The following is a 22214-nucleotide window of genomic DNA, read 5'->3' on the forward strand; positions in this document are numbered from 1 at the left end:
TACACATGTGTGATTGGTACTACTTTTACATATGACCCTGGGCTTGATAAGGTTTATTGAACACATTAATTGAAAGCTTGCAGACAGATGTACAGATATACATACATTAACTTACTATAATCATTTTCATTTCTTTATCCCATTTGTCCTTAATGTGACCTAGATCTTAATTTTGTTTTCCTGAAATATATGATACATTTGTCCAATTGTGTTTTTGTAATCATGTCTTTGATGGGACTGTACTATATATCTCAGGAGAGGGTGAAGGTCTCCAAGAGTTCTCATTTTGAGATTTTCTTCTAGTAGCTTCTCACTTGCAGATATTGATAAAAATGATTACTAATAAGACTATATTTATGAATATTCAAAAAAACGCAATCAATTTAAAGTTGATAGAATCTTGTGAGACCTTTCCCTTCCCATATTTTAAAAACATGATCAATACTGTTTGGACCATTATATTTCTCTGTGCTTTGACTTGACTTATTTTACATATTTTTCTGATTAACAACTTAAGCCCTGTATTACTTCATGGTACAATGGGGGCGATAATAGCCGATTGTAGAATAAGTCATTTATTATGATCAAGGCACATTTGAAATCATTGTGATATTGATTTGAACTGAAGTCATATCACCCAGCCCTATCTCATTCTGTTCCTCCCTGCTCAACAGGCAACCAACCAATCAGACGTTGATAGTGCAGGAAGGACATAATCCCTGCCTCCTTCCCATCTGTGATCTCTGCCAACCAGACAACCACATTTTCCTGTTATTACTTGCGCAAGCAGAGCACGCAATCGGCTGGGTATGTACTGTATGTCGGTGTTGTCCACCGGCCAATAAGTATGTACCGTATGTATGTCGGTGTTGTCCACCGGCCAATAAGGGACCACCATTCTTGATGACGTAACTAAGGTAAGTTTGGTACACGTTCCACACCACCACAGGGAGTATAGTGCCCGGAGTCACCAAGTCTCCAAGCCTCCTGGCACAAAGCCTCTTGGCTGAAAATAGCTGATCTACAAGCTCACAATGCAATGCGTTGAGCTTGTAGGTCTGCTATTTTTGCCTAATGCTCACACCAGATAGGGACACTAGGATTCATGTGATTAATAATATTAATAAAACACAAAATATTGTCATTTCCTCTTGCCAATTGGTTATTTTAAGTGAGCATTCGCGAAATATTTCGCTTATGGGAGGTTTCCACACACCGAGTCACCGACTGGTGAAGGGTGGCAGAAACATCTGGTTTCTGTTCTATATTCAGGAGTGTTCAGCATAAGACCACTCAAAATAATATATACCGGTGGTTAATTCAGCAATTAACATGTTCTTTGCAGTAAAGAGTAGGTGATTGTCACACTCGTCTATGTCTATGAAACTTTTGCATTAGTCCAGCTGTTGAAGTCGTGATGGCAGCTCATCTAGGGAGCTGAGTCGATGTTGTAGGGGTACATCTGGGTGGTGATGCTTGTTTTCTCTGTCTAATAGGTACCCATGGAGGCCCAGAGACCGAGAGGTGAGGTAGTCATAGACATAGTGGTCACCGATGTGAGCTACATGAGCTGCTGGTGAGCCACACTGCTGTAGTGCCTGGTCAAAGATTGCTGGGTTGGGTTTGGCAACACCTGCTTTCTCAGATGTTATTATAAAGTTGAAGTGAGACAGCAGGCCACAAGACTGTAAAATTCCTTCTAGGCGGTTATCAAAATTGGACACTACACCCAGTTTCAGTCCAAGAGATGAGCATCTCTCTAGAGTCTTCTTTGAGTCTGGAAATACCTAGGAAACAAAAACTAAATAATGATTTACATTTTATTATATACTATATTAAGCTATAGTGTAGATTCTTGTCCTAACACAAACATTAAATGCTAAGTATTGACAATGAATGGAGAATTTACGTCATGTGCTGTGGACGAGCAAATCGGCTTTTTTGTTCTAACACAAACAATGAAGCAATTGATGATAAGACCGCCCCTCATTTCATACGGGTGAACATCTTCAGTCACTGGCTCATGGAACTAATCAATAATCTTAACACCCTTAAGGTCCTTTCAGACGGGGAGCGGGTGACGCCTGCGTTGTTGCCTGGTCTGCTCTTGAGGGGCGTGGGACGCGTAGCGCCCATGAAAATAAGCTTGCGTTGTTGCCCCATAACTTCTCCGTGCGTCCAAAATAAACGCACGCCTCTCATTGAAAATGACTAGTCGCGTCAGTCGCTGCCTGTCTGAAAAGACCTTTATTATTTATTAATATTAAACAATCAAGAGAGTTTTTTCTCTTGATTGTTGGACAATGATCTGCTTCAGTAAGGCACTGATACCACATATCACCATATGTAGTGTTTCCTGCAGGAAAAAGCTTTGGCATGGTGCTGGGCACGGGGGGGACCTTTTGGCGCACTAATTAATTAGATTAATTAATGAATTAGATTAATTTGGGTTATTGCTATTGGCGACACTGGGGAGGCACTCTGGGGTACACTGGTGAGGCACTGGGGGACACTGGGGAGGCACTGGGGAGGCACTGGGCAGACACTGGGGAGGCACCGGGGAGACACTGGGGAGACACTGGGGAGGCACTCAGGGGAGGCACTCAGGGGGACACTGGGGAGGCACTAGGCAGACACTGGGGAGGCACTTGGCGGACACTGGGGAGGCACTGGGCAGGCACTGCGGAGGCACTGGGCAGACACTGGGGTGGCACTGGGGTGGCACTGGGGGAGGCACTGGGCAGACACTGGGGAGGCACTGGGCAGACACTGGGGAGGCACTGGGCAGACACTGGGGTGGCACTGGGGAGGCACTCAGGGGAGGCACTCAGGGGGACACTGGGGAGGCACTAGGCAGACACTGGGGAGGCACTTGGCGGACACTGGGGAGGCACTGGGCAGGCACTGCGGAGGCACTGGGCAGACACTGGGGTGGCACTGGGGTGGCACTGGGGGAGGCACTGGGCAGACACTGGGGAGGCACTGGGCAGACACTGGGGAGGCACTGGGCAGACACTGGGGAGGCACTGGGCAGACACTGGGGTGGCACTGGGGGAGGCACTGGGCAGACACTGGGGAGACACTGGGGAGGCACTGGGCAGACACTGGGCAGACACTGGGGAGACACTGGGGGAGGCACTGGGCAGACACTGGGGAGACACTGGGGAGGCACTGGGCAGACACTGGGGAGGCACTAGGCAGACACTGGGGAGGCACTTGGCGGACACTGGGGAGGCACTGGGCAGGCACTGCGGAGGCACTGGGCAGATACTGGGGTGGCACTGGGCAGACACTGGGGGGGTGCCATGCCAATAACAATACTAGAAAAAGTGCCCTTCTGGGCACAGGTCTCCACCAGGATAGGACTGTGTGAGATGTTTGGCAAAATGTTTAGGAGTAATATAAACATGTTTTTTTGTTTGTTTGTTTTTTACAACAATTTTCTTCATTTTGTTGAGGAAATGCAGAGCCAGATCACTCAGAGCCACTCCTGAAAACTTTGGAAGGCAATGTTAGCCAATCAGTGTAGAATCTGAGAAATCCAACAGACTCGTCTTGATCACATGACTACAGAGATCATGTGTACCGATTTGCGTGAGATTTGGATGAAATCTGTGCGACTAACATAAGCAATGTGTTTAGCAGAAATCTGCCTCATGGTGGCGCTATAGCCGGCAGATGTGGAGGGATGCAGGGACAATGTTTTTCCATGGCCTCTAGGGAGTGCGCATACATAAGTTGTATACAGATTGATGCAGTTATAGCTAAAAACAGGAATTGGCCTGTTATAGCGCTGATTTGGAAAGAAATTAGTGGCATGTCGTCCTTGGCCTAGTGGAAATGTGCGTGTATAATTTCACGGAAATTGCACACTGGGTTTGTGATTTGTGGCATTTTGTTCGAAACGGACCAATCATGTGAGCTTTGGAAGCCAATATTAGCCAACCAGGATGGAAGATGGGAAATGGTGCAGATCCGTGTTGATCACATGACTATGAAGATAGTGTATACCGAATTGTGTGATGTATGGATAAAATGTGTACGAGTAATCTACAGAAATGTGTTTTGCCTAAATCGGCCTCATGGTGGCGCTATAACAGGCCGTTGAAGAATATTTGGGGCAGAGGTTCGTTGTTGGCATCCAGGGAGTGTGTGCAAAGTTTGGCATGGATCGGGCCAACGGTGGCGGAGATTAGCTGGTAACGGACGGACGGAAGGAAGGACGGACACACACACGGACGGAGTGCAAAACATACTCTCTCCCCATGCCTTCGGCCTGGTGGAGACAATAATAATTGTGCAGGAAACCCTTCTGTTTCTATTTAGTATTTAGATCCACTATATATATGTATATGACTGTGATGTGATAACGTGATACTTTGGTGATTTACCTCCCAGTTCTCTCCATTGCAGAAGTTATTGTAAAGATTGTGAGACATTGTGTTCAGCAAGGCTGGATCCTGTACCCTGCACCGAGAGAAGGTGTCCTGCACCACTCTCATCCACCAGACATGACCATTCAGGCCCTGACTCGTGCCATAGTTGGGGTATTGGCTGGAATACTGACGATAGGCCAGTCGGAAGGCAGCCTCAACCTCCACAGGATCGAGGCTCAAACCCATTCTCTTTGCCTCGTTACAGTACTGCTCTCCCACAGATTTGCGCACTTTCAACAGGGTATCTTTCACATCCCACAGCACCCACTGCAAAGGACCCCGCATGACACCTGCATGGACAAAATAAACGGACAAAAATTGAAATCTGCATTGATTTTGTCAATGCAAAAAAAAAAAATCCCTATCTGCTATGCTCAATGGATGGGTGGTGCCATCTTGTGAGGTTCTGCCACTATTGCTTTCAATGGTGTCACAATACATTCTCTTTCTGGATAGAGAAATGAATTGATTGATTGAAAAATTGATTGATTGAAAATGTTATTCACAGTTTGTAAAATGGGTACAGTTCAAACGATAGTAAGTATAGGTCAATGCAAAATCTGCTACGAGGATAACACAGAAAAAGCACTTGCTTACATGATGGGTCCTCCAAATCAGTGGTTCCCAAAGTGGGGTCCGGGGACCCCCAGGGGTCCTTGATGGAGTTCCAGGGGTTCCCCAGCTAAATGATAGTTCGGAACCAAATGGACCCTTATGGGTCTGTAACTCTGAGTACAAATGGACGGTCCATTCTATTTGTACAATCTAATTAACATTGATTTTACAATATAAATTGGGGTCCCAGGGATAGAAATGCCATTAAAAGAGGCTCTGTAGACTAATATGCATATCAAACTGGGGGGTCCTTGAAATTAAACGGGTTGAGAATCTCTGCTAGAGCCGTAGAAATCTTCTGATAGGCTACTGAGGGTAGCCTATCTCCCATTCTAGCCTGTAGGGTGGGCCAGAGCCATGGCTCTGTCTGGGGGTGTAGATCTATGATGACGTTCTATGACGTTCGGCTCGCGACACCGTCACAAGGCGTGAGTATAACAGACTAGTGTTAACCCCTATGGTGTTAACTTATGTTAAGCAGTAGTACACTGTCTAGTCTACATTCTACAATGAATGATTGATTAAGGACAGGAATCAGACCTGACGCTGTCTTTCCGTGGTTCACTACGTCACACGTTTCTTGAATACTTTAAAAACTTCAGTCAGCAAAGGATCGTCATTCCCATTTCAATATATCAAGTCAACAGACAGACAACATTCTGCAGGTTAACTTGAAGGGATCTTACTGTCAACAACACACTGCGGTAACCTCTGTGATAGTGACAGCCGGTTCACGATCACGTCGTCAGCAAGACTTCTCTCCCCCTCTCTCTTCTGTTGACTGAACAGTCGTCGTTAGAGTCAGATTAGGTTTTGTTAGCGGCCTCACTCGCTCGTTTTATTTCAGTGTTTAGTTTGTTATTAACTGAAGAAACACTGCTGCTGTGCTTGCATGCTAAAAAGCTAACGGCTCCACTCCAGCAGAGAGCAGTGGTGGTCAAGATGAGATGGTCTAGTACACAGGGTATGGATACGCATGCGCATTACACTCACGTGTTTGTTTTTCTACTGGTAAGATGAAAACATTGACACACAGGACAAACTTCTGTTTTATTATAAGTTGAATATATTCTAAATAAGTTAACAGTAGGCACGGTGATAGGTATCTTAACACAATGGCAACGCCAGCCACCCGAGTGTTTCGTCGGTTGGAGGGACTGTTTTCCGTGTATAAACCACCGGGTGTTCACTGGAAGCTCGTCCGAGACACCGTAGAGACAAACCTCCTCAAAGGTGAGACTTGTTGTATTCCATCATGAGATATTTTTCATGATGGAGCTGTGTGTGTGTGTGTCCCTAATGTACAGATACACATTTCTATCCATTTATCTGGCTTGTCTGTCTCGATCCATCACATAAACACCAATTTCTTTGATACTAGCCTTGGATCTAATTCAAGACTATAATTGAATTGTATTTTATCTATAGTCTTGATCCAAGTTTACTTTGATTAAACAAATGTGCATTAAACAAATATGCATGTTAACAAAGTTTAAAACGAAACTAAAGTGTTTATTTGCATTAAAAAAGAAGGAAAACACAATTGAAAATATGTCTCCTTAAATATGTGCTCTTAAGTCTTCGAGCACATAATTTTTAGAAACTTAAATGGAAAAGAAAATTGAGACACATTTTGCTGTACAAACCTAGGTTTTTAGAATTTAAGACAAACTAAAACAAGTCCACAATGACGCATTGTTGTGTTCACAGGTGTTAATTCGGAACCCTCCCTGCCTTCTCCACAACATTTCAAGTTCTTGGCAGAATCAAGTGGTGCTAAAAACACATGCAATGAGCTCACCATCTCTGTTTCCCGTGTGCCTGTACTGGCCAAACACCCCTTAGGTACGTTATGCTCATTTAATGACAAAGCCACAGTGCTTTGTTATTTTGCATTTAATCTTCTTTCTTAGCAGTTTATTATAATTTTTAATGTAATTGGAATTACCATATTCTGAAACGCCAATTACTTTTCTCATGTCATAGATGTGGTATAATTTAACTGCACCACGGTAATTGAATGAATACAATATCTATTAAAGATAGTGCCTCTCTGCTGTTGCTCTGTTGCAGTTTGTGGACCTGAGTTCCAGCATATTAAAGTTGCAGTAGGACATCGCCTGGATGCGTTCTCTTCTGGTGTTCTTGGTAAGGTTTTGGGAGTGAAACTTACTGTAAGCACAAACTTGGGAGAGGTTTGGTTTGTGTAGTTGCCTTGCCATGATGTATTTCAAATATTGGTGTCATATCTTCAATAGTTTCTCAACAAATTACAAACTTATAATCCATCCATCCATCGATCTTCAACCGCTTATCCATAGTCGGGTCGCGGGGGCAACGGCTCCACCAGAGAGCACCAGACTTCCCTCTCCAGAGCAACATTAGTGACTTCCTCCTGGGGGATCCCGTTCCAAGGCCATTGAGTCAATGTGATTCCTCCAACTGCGCCTTGGTCTGCACCGGGGTCTCCTCCCAGTGGGAAGTGCCTCGAGGACCTCCCTAGGGAGACGTCCGAGAGGCATCCTAACCAGATGCCCGAACCACCTAAGCTGGCTCCTTTTTCCAGGCGAAGAAGCAGCGACTCTACTCAGTCTCTCTCGCGTGACTTGAAAATTATAATGCAAAATATATTGGAAACCAGGGTATGGTAAGGTAACATAACCCAAAAACTCAAAGTGCAATTTTGGTTTGCGGATAACGCTTCACATTCATATATTGTTGATAGACTTCATCCATATAGTTCACTGTAGATTGAACATACATTCATTTATTGGTAATACTTTACATGTATACATCCAGATACTCACTGAAAAATAGGGGTTGTGAGAAGGTTGTATTGCTGGTTGAGTGGTTGTTAGGAGTCTAGGACCCGCTGCAATTTGCAACTCTAGATTTCTTTTTAAATGTTTTATAATGGGATGAATCTATAGTTGCAATACCCTCCATTTACTCCCTACTCATCCACATTGCGTTTGCGATCTGCTTGTATTAAACAATGTTAAACTCACCAACATTGCAGCTCTAAGCCAAGCTTGAATTATCCTCTTTCAATCTGCCGAGCTTTTGTTTCATAAAAATCCACCATAGACATGTTATGAGCTACTTTCTGTCAAGAAATTCTGTGCAGGTGATTCTTTTTCTAAGTGCTGGAGTTTGGAAGCACTCGTCGTCACTTCACATGTGTGTGATATTTAAGAGGTTTTCTGACCTCTAGCCGTCATACTAAGTACAGACAGTCACAGAACAGTTGAAGCGATCTTAGATCTTGAGGTGTCTATTTTAGGAGTTAGGTGGAAGTGTGGAGTGGTGACTGGTGGTCCCGATTCCTCCCGTTGAGAACCAGTGCCCTCGTAGATGACGTGAAAGCCTCTCTAACAGACTGTATTTGTTCATATATTCAATGTTAATACTGTAATATGTAGCAGAGGGGCTCACAACCTCAGGCCTAAAAAGTTGAATATCTCCCCAGAGTCATATCCCTTTGGCTTAGTGTTTAAGATGTTGGCTTTCTAGGGGGCACGGTGGCACAGTCGGTAGTGCTGTCGCCTCACAGGCTGCTAGAAGGTCCTGGGTTCGATTCCCGCTGGGGACGCTGTGGGAGCTGGGGTTGTGTTCTCTCCTCCACGTCATCAGTGCCCATACCCGAGGCGGGGTTGGCGAAAGGGTTTTCCTGTGTGGAGTTTGCATGTTCTGTACCCTCACAAAAAAAACATGCAGTAATCCTGGTCTCTAAACTACCTCCAGCCAGCCGGGGCGCCTGATGGATGGGAAAGGAACTGGTCGGAATAATATTAGTTATATTATTGATTGATTGATTGATTGATTGAATACATACTGTACATATATTAATTCAGACCCGGTGCATATATCTAGTGCCAGAATTCTAAGCTCACTTATTTTTATTTATCTTGGTTTGTTCTTAACTCTTACTTTTATCTGTGACTCTCCTGTGTTTGTAGTTCTTGGAGTTGGAAGTGGCAACAAGGCTCTGAATGAGCTCTACAAGTCACGTGTCACAAGGGTAAGCATTCATTTCCACTGCCTTCAAAAGACATAATTTAACTTCCTAGATACACTGTCGCTTAGCTGTTGTTGTTTTTTTTCAATCAATGTTTAATGGTCGTTGCAGGACTACACACTGGAGGGTGAATTTGGGACTGCAACAGACAATTTCTGTCACACAGGACGTGTCTGGGAGAGATCCACTTATGGTGTGGTAGTTTTTACATTTGATGCTTATCAAGAACACGTTATTTGTAAACCACATCATTAACACAGATATTTATATTTTATAGATAATTTAAATTATAATGGCATTAATAATATATGGTATTTTATTGCAATACTATTTGTTACTAATGTATAATTTATTACATCCTCATATGGGGTTCGAGTACATCTTCCTATACGTTTGTCCCATAGTCACACTTTTGACGTGAAAGACAAACACTGCATTAATAATCACCAGTGAAGAGTGAAGACTAATGGCCCCTACACACTGTAGGAGTTGTCGGCGAGTCATCAAATCGTTATGTATTTCACACTACAGGAGTCTTTCTTTTTTTTTTTTTATCGACTGTCATTATATCGTTGTGGCTTTCACACTAAACGATTGGTCGCGACTAGGCATCACACACTGCAAGAGTTCACCAAGATATAGGCTACATCATTTGTTTTTTATTCCACTTCATTTTGACATCTCACGCACGTGCAGGATGCCGTGATACAAGCACGAGACCGACACAGACGCCTCTCTCTCTCTGATCCGTGCATGCCACACACACACAGGAATAGCCAGGCTACACGGCGAAATGTTTGTGACAGGCAGTGTGTAGCCTACGTGGGCTGCAGCGAGACATGAAGTCAAATTTTGATTTTCATGAAATAACTCTCCGTCTCTCTCCGCACACACACACAAACACACACACACACACAGAGAGAGAGCGCACAGAGTCCAAAAGTTTGCTCTGATGCGGTTTTATCAACATTATTCAAGTGAAATGAGTTGGTTTTATACAATATTTAACAGCAACATTGGGCTAATATAGCTTGCATGTACGACACAGGACAGGGATTTACCCAAGGAATAAATAAAGGTTATATATATTATCATCTGATCATCTATCGATACAGTCGACACGACAGACAGTGTCAGTGAGCACAGCTGTGCTCTCATGGCTGTAATACAGGACTTCTCTGGACGCAATCGCAACCCATTTCATACTGTACGATGTCCAGTCGGCGACAGAGCCAAATATCAACCCTGCTTGATATTCAGAAACGGTCAGGAAGGCGTCGGCGAGCACTTTTATCGGCGCTATATCTTCTCGCAGAGCCTTTCACACACAGCGAGCAAAACCTCGGCGATCAAAGCCCGATCTTGCGTCAGATCGGGAGTTTTGTCGACGAGCGCCAAAAATGGTCCCCGACAGCATAATCGGAGCAAATATCGTGCAGTGTGTACGAGCCATAAAGCCCAGTCCACACCAACTAGTTGCGACTTGCAAATGCTCAACTCACTGTGCGAAGTACTTTAGTTTATACCCAAACCTTTTTGCTCGTGATGTTTCCCCTGGGACCGAAAGTAGTGAAATTAGCAAATCTACAAACTCACTGACTTTGTAGATCAGCTATTTTCCCTACTTCTTAAAATTGTTATTATATTATTATTGTTGTTTATTTAGCATTTATGGAGTTGTTATTATTATTGATTATTTGATTTGATTGATTATTTATTATTTATTATATTATTTTTCTAATCTCTGCTGCCGGGAAGAAACCACCTAACCCCAAAATGTTAATTTTTCAGGAAATTAAGAATATAATTTTTTCAGGAAATTAAGAAAACCTTATATTTTGAAAACAAAGCAATACTGCCTCATCGGAGTTGATGTTGTGACTTAGTTTATATATTGTCAATTACTTGCATGAAAGAGGGGGAGAGGTGGTGGACTTAGTTGCTTTAGTTCAGCAGACAGTTTGAGTGTTTTTTTTACTGCTTTCTATTGGTCCAATATTTTCGAAACAACACACAGACCAGTGCTACTGAACAGTAGCTGTTCAATAGCACTGATTTATGCCAAAGAAATTTAAAAAAAACTCAAAAATAGAGTTAGGAGGTTTTCTCCCGACAGCAACGATATAATAAAAATGGGCCCGTACCTACCGTACCTTGATTCATTGATGTGTCCAACAGATCACATCACACAGGACAAGCTGGAGAGTGTGTTGGCCATGTTGCAGGGAGCCAATCAAAAGGCCATGTTAATGTATGTTCACACAACAGATTCATTACATTTCCATGGAACTTTAATGGCTGCAGTTAATCAAACTAATCCATTTCATAGATTATAAAAACAAGTGATCGATAATCAGTCCATATTTCGGGCATGCCATTATAGGTGAAAATGTTTTTTTTTCTTAATGAAATGTCCGAAAATATTAGATCTACAAGCTCACAACACGATATGTGTTCTGAATTGATTCATTCATATATTTAAAACAAATATATGATGCACTTCGAGATTAATCGAAAAAGTTATCGATCAGAATAATCACTAAGAAAATAGTCTATAGTTGCAGCCTTACTTGAAAACACGTTGGTTCCTAATTATCAGCTTTTATACTCCAAATAGGGAGTATAAAACTGACACATGTACAGTATAATGAACACACCACACACCAAAGTGAAATGTGCTATTAATACATAGTTGTTTTTTTCCCTTCCTCACAGGTATTCCAATGTGGATATGCAGTCACAAGAGGCCTATGAAATGGCGGTGCAAGGCACACTGGGTCCAGATGGGAAATCTGGCCCCATTTTAACAGGCTTGCGCTGCATACGCTTCCAACCACCCCACTTCACCTTGGGTAATGAATTACCTCTTGTAAAAGCCATACATTCAAATGCAATGGAGAAAAGTCATGAACAAAGTCAAATTGTTGTCATAAACAGCCCATGTACTGGCCTTACCAACCTTGTTTAACCCATTCAATCCAGGAAATCACTGTCATTTTAGATTTTAGCTCTATATTGCAACAAAAGTTTTTTCCGAAAACTGTTTTTGAAGGAATTTGTAAAATCGACATCAGGTCTTAAATAGTTAACATTATGCTCTCTTGTTCTTACAGAGATCCAGTGTTTCAATGAAACACAAAAATACCTGTGCAAATTGGTGCATGAGATTGGATTAGAGCTTCGCAGCACAGCAGTGTGTAAGGGAGTACGCCGCATCCGAGATGGTCCCTTCACTCTCCAGGGTGCTTTGATCCGGCACCAATGGACTGCTTCAGATGTCGAGCTTGCTATTAAACCTCATCAAAACCTCACCAAAAAGCATAGAAGTCACTCCCAGTACCAGAGCAGAGGGATGAGCTGGATGGGAATCTAAATTGCAGCCTTCCTCATGTATTTCTTTTTTTAATATATATAAAACTGATGACTGATGACAAAAACATAAAATGGAATAGTATGACAATTACAGAAGTTGTATCAATGTATTGTCAAATTTGTTGTCCAGTAGCATATATCAAATGGACAAAAAAGTGTCTCAACTATCACCAACATCACAAAGGAATTAATGTGCCCAATGTACAGAACTTATGCCTAAAATCGTGCAATAATGACCACTTCTGCAAAATGATTGGAAAGTCATGAGACTTCATAGTACAATAATGCATCATTTAGAATTGTCCCATTAAAAAAAACATAACATTGTTGAACTTATATTTTATTATGACAGTATCAGTGTTACACCAATATTTGATGAAGTATCAAAACTCCAGGGGTTTCCATTTTAATTATCAAGATTAATTTGACCACCCGGTACTTGTAAAGTTTTAACCAACCTGTTCACCTGATGCAATATATCGATGGCAGTAGCAACCAATATGACATGGGGAAAAATGTAGGCTGTACATTGCGCGAGTCTGAGAGAAATTCACCGGTCTAAGCCCAGCCTAGATGATTACTTTAAATTGCATTTACAGTAGTTATATACACATGATTTTAAGTATATCCTTGATCCATACAAGGTCCAACCATAACAGTCCAGACTCCATTCTGAGATGAACATGGTCAGCAGCAGCCTGATGATTTCTTCCGTGGAGGCTCTTTGCGCAACAACATGCCTTCCTCTTTGGTGGCATGTTTTTTACTCAACATACTGGGAAAAAAAACACTAATTAGTTGAGTAATTACAAGTAATACACAATAGGACAAGGTATGACAAGACTGGACAGAATACCTTGCTATGGTTTCCATAGACTGAGTCACATTTTCACCGGTTGCAGCACTACATTCCATGAATTCAATGTTGTATTCCTGTGAGAGGAATGGGTTGAAAATCATAACATTGTCATCGATTTCTGGTTTAATACATTATCATTCAGCATAATAAAATATATATATATTGTACCTGAGCAAGGGCCTTCCCTTCATGAGATTGAACCTCTCGTTTGGCACAGTCAATCTTGTTCCCAAGAAGCATGACGACCACATCCTCTGTTGCCCCCTCCTACAAAACATGAATCGCTCAGTGTGCATTTCGGGTGAACCACTTAACCCATTAAGACCTGAGGCCGATTCCACAAATGCCTTATAAATCAGTAGTTACCAAACTCTTAATGCAAAATTATTCAAAATGTTTCAAACACTTTCAAGATAACATTTTCAAAAAGCAAATGTACAAGCTTGCAGCGTGGCACGAACGGGTGTGCTGTGAGCTTGTATATTTGCTATTTTTATAGCCAATGTTAAAATCTAAAATGACACAGATGCTTTCCCAGTTTTAAGCCCTAGTTCAAAATGCTTACCTATGTCATGTTATGGTTATGACATGTCCAAAATAAGGATGCCAGGTTGGAAGTAGTTAATGAGCATCAACATTTTCTATGAAGCCCATGTCTATAATAATTCTAAACATGCTTATAATTAATTATCATATTGCTGGCATGTTTGGCATGGATTATAGTTAATTCATACTTCATAGTAATTATAATATATACATATAATCACTGTTATAAAGAATTATAGTGTGATTATAGATCACTATAAATGGTCATTGGGTGCTAGTAATGACATTCCCGAAGGGGAAGAAACTTGCATAATCTTAATGCAATTTTCTCACTTTACTTAGTTATCAAATAATACTTTATAATGTGGTATGATTGCATTGAGAAGTGAGTTTATGAGTTCTTATAACTGTAAATATGTTATAATTATAAGCAGATTATGATGCATTTATACTTATTGTTATAAATAAAGCATGAGTATTTTATTATATTCAATACATATATATTCATATAGCGATACAGTGTTCTAAGCAGATTATAATACATTAGTATGTTTATGAGACATTATAAACGTGGGCCGCATACCACATTTCTTAGAAGAAATTATTAAGTGCCTCAGATCATCGTTCATCAGTTGTTTCCACTATTGATATTAGAGTTTATAAATTAAAATTCATTCATTATCTTGAGTGTATCTTTTAAGCAAGCTGTTGTCTCTGAATGGTTTTAATGCCAGAAAGAATATAGTGATTAAGTGATAATTGACATCTGGGATACTTAATTTGCACAGTCGATAACAAATGTATTTCTTGGGACATTGGTGGGACCATCTGAATGATTTCTCGTCTATGTTTTCTTAATGGCACAGTGGGAGCTGGTGAAAACTTCTGGGAACTCAGATTCCATGATGTAATGAAATACCTGAATACAGCTAATCCAGTAGGCGACATCACAAAAGCTCTGGGAGGAGGTGATGTCATACATCAGCAGGAATGCTTGGGCCTTATGGAACATCTGTCTTGTAATGCTGCGAAACCTTTGGAGGACGATCAACAATGCAAGTATAGACAAGGTGTTTACACATGACAGTGCTCAAATGGATCTGTTGTTGCTGCCTAAACTGAGAGCACGTATTATGATGGCTGGCGTGGAGGACTGAATCGTGTCAGTCCAGAGGATGCTTTTCCATATGAATCACCCTTACTTTTAAAGTGTTCGACAAACAACCACTGTTTAACAGGCAAAAATAATGGTTTATACACCAGGTCATGGGAAGGTCCTCTCAAATCAGAAGTCACATGTTCTTTTTCGGCAGGTCAAGTATGTGTGTAAACAGGTTTTGTAACATACAAAAACTGATCTCATTTTGATTCATGGACCTATGCACAAATGATTTACTTGTAAAACTGTGATGTGACAATAAAGTTGATTCTGATTCTGATAACATTACCGGACCATGCTCATAATAAAAACAACCAAATAGCCCAGGCTAATTACATGATGACAGGGTAATGCGAGTATAAATCCAAACAAGTATTAATCAAACTGGATTGTCCTGTGTCAGCATATGTTCATTGCAAATTAAGCAGTTGCAAGTTTTCTCGTTTGAAAATAATAGATTGAAACCTTGAGTTTTGGAGAAGAATTCTGCATTTTCACAAATATGAACTGACCTTTGGATGATCATAGGAATAATGTATACAATGAACTTATAACACAACTTTTTAGGCCTACCTTTCTTGACCTGCAGTATCCCAGAGCTCTAGCACCACTGTTCTCCCATGCACGGTCACAGACTGCTTGCATGAATCAATGCCTACAAAAATAAAAAAGACAAAGGGACAACATAATTGCATAAAAAGAGCTGATTATTTCTTAATGGCATGTCTGTGAAATTATCAGAGGAGTTGAGACTTACCAATAGTGGCACAAAAATCTGGAGAAAATCTCCCATTTTGTATCCTTTTTATGAAGGAGGTTTTACCCACATAGCTATTTCCAACTATCGCCACATCATATCTTGGTTCGAGGTCACATTCTTTTGAATTACCTGCAAAATGGGAAGCACATACTGTGAGCACAATGCCTGTATAGCTTACTTGGTAACCGGAAATAGTCAATCTACAAGCTCATAATGTGAGGAGTTGTGAGCTTATAGATCAGCAATTTCCATCAAAGATGTGTTTTCTTCCTCTCAGCATTTCTTTTTCACAGGTTGCCTTGTCATTGTAGTCACTCAGTATTTAATGTTTACCCATGTAATGTCCCTTTTCTTTGTCATGAACCTGCAATTCCTCTGGGCGTTGGTGTTGAAGATCAGTCGCTTGATCAGATGCCTCTTGACTGTGAAAGACATGATATGGAAAACTATACTATGAAAATTGTCAAATTATTTGTTTTTACTATTTTAGTAAAAATATTTTTTTAACCTTGTTGCCCCCTTTTCCCCCTTATCTGACCTGCAGGTGGCATACCTACTTCACACTAATTTTATTCTAAAACTAGGATTCAGGTCTATTTTCAGGACATGTACTTAATTTCTATCTTTGATTGTGTCGAATGTATTTAATGTATATTTGATATTGTATTATGTTGTTTTCTTTTCAAGTTATCTTTTATATGGTTCCATGTCATAAATGTATCTGCTACACTTTCAGATATAATAATTTTAGTTGTCTTTCTGACAAGGAATTAACAGTCCAGAGCCTCTGATAATTGTATTTGCATTATAGTTATTCTTGAGGTATAACTACTCCTTGCTGTCAGTGAGACACTACCTCCTGACCTTGATTCCGACTGCTCACAACACAGGGACAGGTCTTATTTAGAACCTGTGTTCTTTTACTTCCATCTGATTGATATTTAAGTGTGACCTATGTGCAAAAGGCTTAATGGCCGAAATGTTGGTTTCCCTGTCCTAAATTAAATATCTCCCACTTTGGCTATCAGTGTGTGCTTCTTGTTCCTGCAAGATCTTATTCAGTTTACTCTCCCGTTGACCGGCACAACTACAAGGGCTTTGGTGTGCGTAAGCATCCTCGTGCATTGAAAATAAATCACTCATATACAAAGAATGGTACAAAAGTGACATCTTGCACTAAAAAAAGTGACTAAAAAATGCTTGAGAGGCAAGCATTGTTTTATTTGATTTGAAGTTTTGTTTTGCACTTGCACTTTTTGTACATGTTTTATTTCTCATAGTTTCATCTTAGATTTTGCAAATAATAATATGTCTTGCATCTAACTTGCATCTAAAGTCAAGTGACAGTATTAACATATGGCTTGTCATATTCAGTATATCATCATTATGCCATCTGATTTAAAATATGATTCTACATAATGTCATTTTCAATAACCACGTGGAGTGGCAAATTATCACCACAAGTAGGAGCCAGATATAGTGTTCTCACAGTGTCACCTAAACTGACCCTGACTTTGATGCTCAAGTATTTTAATGCAGCCCTTATGGCTTACACACCTTCTGTATTTCCCACTGTGACTTGGTCTGTCCCATACCATGCAATTGTTTAAGCAAAACATGAAATATTAGTTTGAAACTAACTAAAAAGTGCATCTCAGATTTTTAAATGTTGGACTGGGGGAGGACAACAATTCTCATATATAATCCTGACATACCAAAGGAATGCTCCATGCCTAGAGTGTCCTCTGTTAGTGTCGGATGAGGATCTCTCCACATTTTCATCACATGAACTGAGAACCTGAAAAGGGAAAAGGTTCTAACTTAGAACAGGGTATTACACGTTAAAGACTAGTTCAAGAATATGTATGACTGCTATGCATGCTTTTCAATAGAAGATCCCAAATGGGCTGACAGAATTACACTTTGGTAGAGGTTTGGCTCCAAATATTGTTTAGATATCAATATAGTTGCTCCGTTGATCAGACATTGATCATCCAAAATATTCTCCCCACTGACTTATATATAATAGTATAATTGCACAGTGAAACAGGTCTCAAAGACACTCTTGCACAGTCAGAAACCAATGCAAACAAAGTGGATTCTGACAATGTATAACATTACAAACCCCATTTATTTTAGCATAATAGCATTCATTTGTATACTAAAATAGTGACTTTGAGACCACATACTGTGTAATGTCAGTCAATGAGAATAATATTTTGGAATATCAAATTTTAATCAACAGAGCAAGTATTGTATATAACTCGACAATATTTGCAGTTACATTATGGCAACAGACCCCAAGCATCTAACAAAGTGTAGAAGAAGAAGAAGAAGAAGAAGAAGAAGAAGAAGGAGAAGAAGAAGAAGAAGAAGAAGAAGAAGAAGAAGAAGAAGAAATATATATAGATCAAAGACTGATATGTATTAAGTTCCTCTTTCATGTGTGGGAAATTGGTAGTTGGGCCTCCAACCACAACACGCACACACGCGCACACACACGCACACGCACACACACACACACACACATATAAATTAAATGTGTTTGTGCAGCCATTACTGGTACACTATTGTACGTCAAAATTGTGTTCTTTTCAAGGAAATAACACATACAACAAAAATATGTCAATCTTTGCTTCTTACCTCGTCTGCCCTTTGCAAATTTTTCACATCTCCTGCAAGATTTGTCATTTTGTCTCGTCCCTGTTGTTGTCCTCGTGACTTGCGGTTAGAGCCCATTTTTCTTCTCTTTCTTTCAAATGTTGATGCATTTAATGAAGAGGAGGAATTTGAAGGCATATACCTTGGACTTTGCTCTCTACCTATCAGTTCACCATCACTGACAGGATTTTCTTCACTTCCCAAATGTGCTGGTTCCGGTTGAATGGATATGAAATGAGTATCAGATAAGTTGCTGCTGTCCACTGCATCACAAGATTTCTCTCTCTGCTCCTCAGTCTCCTCATATTTACATTCCACATCAATCTGCAATTGTTTTTGTTTTTCGGGGTCAGCAAGTGCATTCTCATCTCTACCCTGAGATGCTCTGTTGACCTCCTTCTGGACAGATAGCTCAGCTCTTGTAACCTTTTGCTCTTGTAGGCCTACTGCTATTACATCTTCTAATGGTTTTTCTTTTTTGTGTGCAAATCTTGTGTTTCTGCGAGAAGAGCCCATCTTCCTCCTCCTATGTGTGTCACTCAAGTCCTCTGTATTTGATTCTTTGATCTCATCATTAGGTCTACACAAATTCATCAAATATGTATTTTCTGATTGTGATACATCGGCCTCATCAATCACCGTTAATCTCTCCCCCACTTCGCTCTTCACTCTGACTGTAGTCTCTGTGACCTCTTCATCTTGTTCTCCCAGTAGGTTTCTGAGAGTGTCATCTTTCATTTCTTCACTATTTCTTACTCTGTTTATTGACGACTTCTCAACATATTCATTTGTGTTGTCAAGTGGCTCCACCTCTACAGAGGTGTCCACTGGTTTATTGTAAGACATATTAATATCATGTGACTGGCTGTCACTTCCTATTAAAGTCACGTCCATATTATTGCCAGTAGTGTTACTGGTATTATATATCGGTTCAATGATCACATTCAACTCCCCTTCAAAGGATTTCTGATTTCTCAAATTAACTATTGTGTCAAACTCCATTGTTGCACCTTGGTCGCTGATTGCTTTTTTAGGTTGAAGCCTTCGACTGGAACCCAACTTTCTCCTTTTCCCTGTGGATATTATTTGTTGATTTTCATCATTTAGGTTTTTCTCTTGTTGGTCCAGTATCCCCTGATGGTCTCTGTGTGTATCAGATGCACCTGACTTGGATGGCAAACTACACTCAGATACATGTTCAGCTGTATCAGGAGGGGAATCTTTATCATAGTCCAATTCATGGGCGTTAGTATCAGATAAGTGGCTGCTGTCCATCACTGCTTCACAAGGTTTCTGTCTCTTCTCCTCAGAGTTGTCATATTTGCATTCCACATCAAACTGTAATTGAATTTCTGTGGGTGGTGTGGTTTCCACCATGATGGCATCTCCCACATTCTTTGCTACCTCTGCTATGTCCACATCAATCTTCTGCTTCTCATCCCTCCTATGTCCCAAGTTTTCTTCTTCTGGTTGTACTCTGACATTTTTGGAAGTGGATGCTATTACAGTTGAATCTTGATCAGGCAATGCATTATTTCCAACATCCTCACTATAGGAGGCACCGTCCACTGCACCAGTAAGGACTTTCATTGACTCTGTATTGTCCTGTACATGTATATCAAACTGGTCAGAAGCATCTACACCCTGAGATGCTCTGTTGACCTCCTTCTGGACAGATAGCTCAGCTCTTGTAACCTTTTGCTCTTGTAGGCCTACTGCTATTACATCTTCTAATGGTTTTTCTTTTTTGTGTGCAAATCTTGTGTTTCTGCGAGAAGAGCCCATCTTCCTCCTCCTACGTGTGTCACTCAAGTCCTCTGTATTTGATTCTTTGATCTCATCATTAGGTCTACACAAATTCATCAAATATGTATTTTCTGATTGTGATACATCGGCCTCATCAATCACCGTTAATCTCTCCCCCACTTCCCTCTTCACTCTGACTGTAGTCTCTGTGACCTCTTCATCTTGTTCTCCCAGTAGGTTTCTGAGAGTGTCATCTTTCATTTCTTCACTATTTCTTACTCTGTTTATTGACGACTTCTCAACATATTCATTTGTGTTGTCAAGTGGCTCCACCTCTACAGAGGTGTCAACTGGTTTATTGTAAGACATATTAATATCATGTGACTGGCTGTCACTTCCTATTAAAGTCACATCCATATTATTGCCAGTAGTGTTACTGGTATTATATATCGGTTCAATGATCACATTCAACTCCCCTTCAAAGGATTTCTGATTTCTCATATTAACATCTGTTGTGTCAAACTCCATTGTTGCACCTTGGTCGCTGATTGCTTTTTTAGGTTGAAGCCTTCGAGTGGAACCCATCTTTCTCCTTCTCCCTGTGGAATTTATTTGTGGATTGTCATCAGTTTGGTTTTTATCGTGTTGGTCCAGTATCCCTTGATGGTCTCTATGTGCATCAGCTGCATCTGATATAGATGCACAGCTTTGCTCAGATACATGTCCAGCTATGTCAAGGTCTTTATCATAGTCTTCTTCATGAGAGTTAGTATCAGATAAGTGGCTGCTGTCCATCACTGCTTCACAAGGTTTCTGTCTCTTCTCCTCAGAGTTGTCATATTTGCATTCCACATCAAACTGTAATTGATTTTCTGTAGATGGTGTGGTTTCCACCATGATGGCATCTCCCACATTCTTTGCTACCTCTGCTATGTCCACATCAATCTTCTGCTTCTCATCCCTCCTATGTCCCAAGTTTTCTTCTTCTGGTTGTACTCTGACATTTTTGGAAGTGGATGCCATTACAGTTGAATCTTGATCAGGCAATGCATTATTTCCAACATCCTCACTATAGGAGGCACCGTCCACTGCACCAGTAAGGACTTTCATTGACTCTGTATTGTCCTGTACATGTATATCAAACTGGTCAGAAGCATCTACACCCTGATGGTATTGGCTGGCAAATGATTCTTTTATCTCATTAGGTCTATACAAAGTTATCAAAGGTGTCTTTTCTGATTGCAATGCATTTGTCTCCTCGATAACCTCTAATATGCCTTCCACCTCCTCCTTTACTCTGAATGTGGTCTCTGTCACATCTTCATCAAGTAGGTTTCTGAAAGTTGAGTCCATATTTATATTATCAGTTTTGCCATCTCTGGTTTCTTCAATATCTCTTACTCCACTTATCAATGACTTCTCAACATCATCATTTGTGCTGTCAAGTGGCTCCATCTCTACAGAGGTGTCCATTGGTTCATTGTGAGACATATTATTATCATGTGACTGACTGTCACTTCCTATTAACGTCAAGTCCATATTGCCAGTACTGGTATTATATTTAGTCTCGGATATCACGTTCAACTCCCCTTCAAAGGATTTCTGATTTCTCATATTAACATCTGTTGTGTCAAACTCCATTGTTGCACCTTGGTCGCTGATTGCTTTTTTAGGTTGAAGCCTTCGAGTGGAACCCATCTTTCTCCTTCTCCCTGTGGAATTTATTTGTGGATTGTCATCAGTTTGTTTTTTATCGTGTTGGTCCAGTATCCCTTGATGGTCTCTATGTGCATCAGCTGCATCTGATATAGATGCACAGCTTTGCTCAGATACATGTCCAGCTATGTCAAGGTCTTTATCATAGTCTTCTTCATGAGAGTTAGTATCAGATAAGTGGCTGCTGTCCATCACTGCTTCACAAGGTTTCTGTCTCTTCTCCTCAGAGTTGTCATATTTGCATTCCACATCAAACTGTAATTGATTTTCTGTAGATGGTGTGGTTTCCACCATGATGGCATCTCCCACATTCTTTGCTACCTCTG

General features: G+C 40.7%; 3 protein-coding genes across 4 annotated transcripts; 1 reads left to right on the forward strand and 2 right to left on the reverse strand.

The window, feature by feature from the left end:
• Positions 1-1217: 1217 nt before the first annotated feature.
• On the reverse strand, positions 1218-5869 carry hdhd3 (haloacid dehalogenase-like hydrolase domain containing 3). The gene is made up of 3 exons (XM_079511121.1): positions 5738-5869; positions 4392-4726; positions 1218-1787 (listed from the first exon to the last, which is right to left on the reverse strand). The coding sequence occupies exons 2-3, from the start codon at positions 4719-4721 to the stop codon at positions 1395-1397; spliced, it is 723 nt and encodes a 240-aa protein (XP_079367247.1). The 5' UTR covers positions 4722-4726; positions 5738-5869; the 3' UTR covers positions 1218-1394.
• trub2 (TruB pseudouridine (psi) synthase family member 2) lies at positions 5468-12541 on the forward strand. The gene is made up of 8 exons (XM_079511117.1): positions 5468-6284; positions 6762-6896; positions 7125-7199; positions 9011-9072; positions 9181-9262; positions 11248-11320; positions 11785-11921; positions 12183-12541. The coding sequence occupies exons 1-8, from the start codon at positions 6167-6169 to the stop codon at positions 12440-12442; spliced, it is 942 nt and encodes a 313-aa protein (XP_079367243.1). The 5' UTR covers positions 5468-6166; the 3' UTR covers positions 12443-12541.
• A 431-nt stretch (positions 12542-12972) lies between these two features.
• On the reverse strand, positions 12973-20633 carry rab44 (RAB44, member RAS oncogene family). Of its 2 annotated transcripts, XM_079511097.1 has the most exons (9): positions 18409-20633; positions 17481-17563; positions 16099-16187; positions 15763-15894; positions 15579-15660; positions 14766-14880; positions 13469-13567; positions 13298-13374; positions 12973-13216 (listed from the first exon to the last, which is right to left on the reverse strand). In XM_079511097.1, the coding sequence occupies exons 1-9, from the start codon at positions 20587-20589 to the stop codon at positions 13129-13131; spliced, it is 2946 nt and encodes a 981-aa protein (XP_079367223.1). In that variant the 5' UTR covers positions 20590-20633; the 3' UTR covers positions 12973-13128. The 2 variants fall into 2 exon arrangements, with proteins under 2 accessions (XP_079367223.1, XP_079367222.1); XM_079511096.1 differs by having other exon boundaries at positions 12973-13374.
• Positions 20634-22214: the final 1581 nt, after the last annotated feature.

This window comes from Electrona antarctica (genome assembly GCF_951216825.1).
Source record: "Electrona antarctica genome assembly, chromosome: 9".
Taxonomy (NCBI): Eukaryota; Metazoa; Chordata; class Actinopteri; order Myctophiformes; family Myctophidae; genus Electrona; species Electrona antarctica.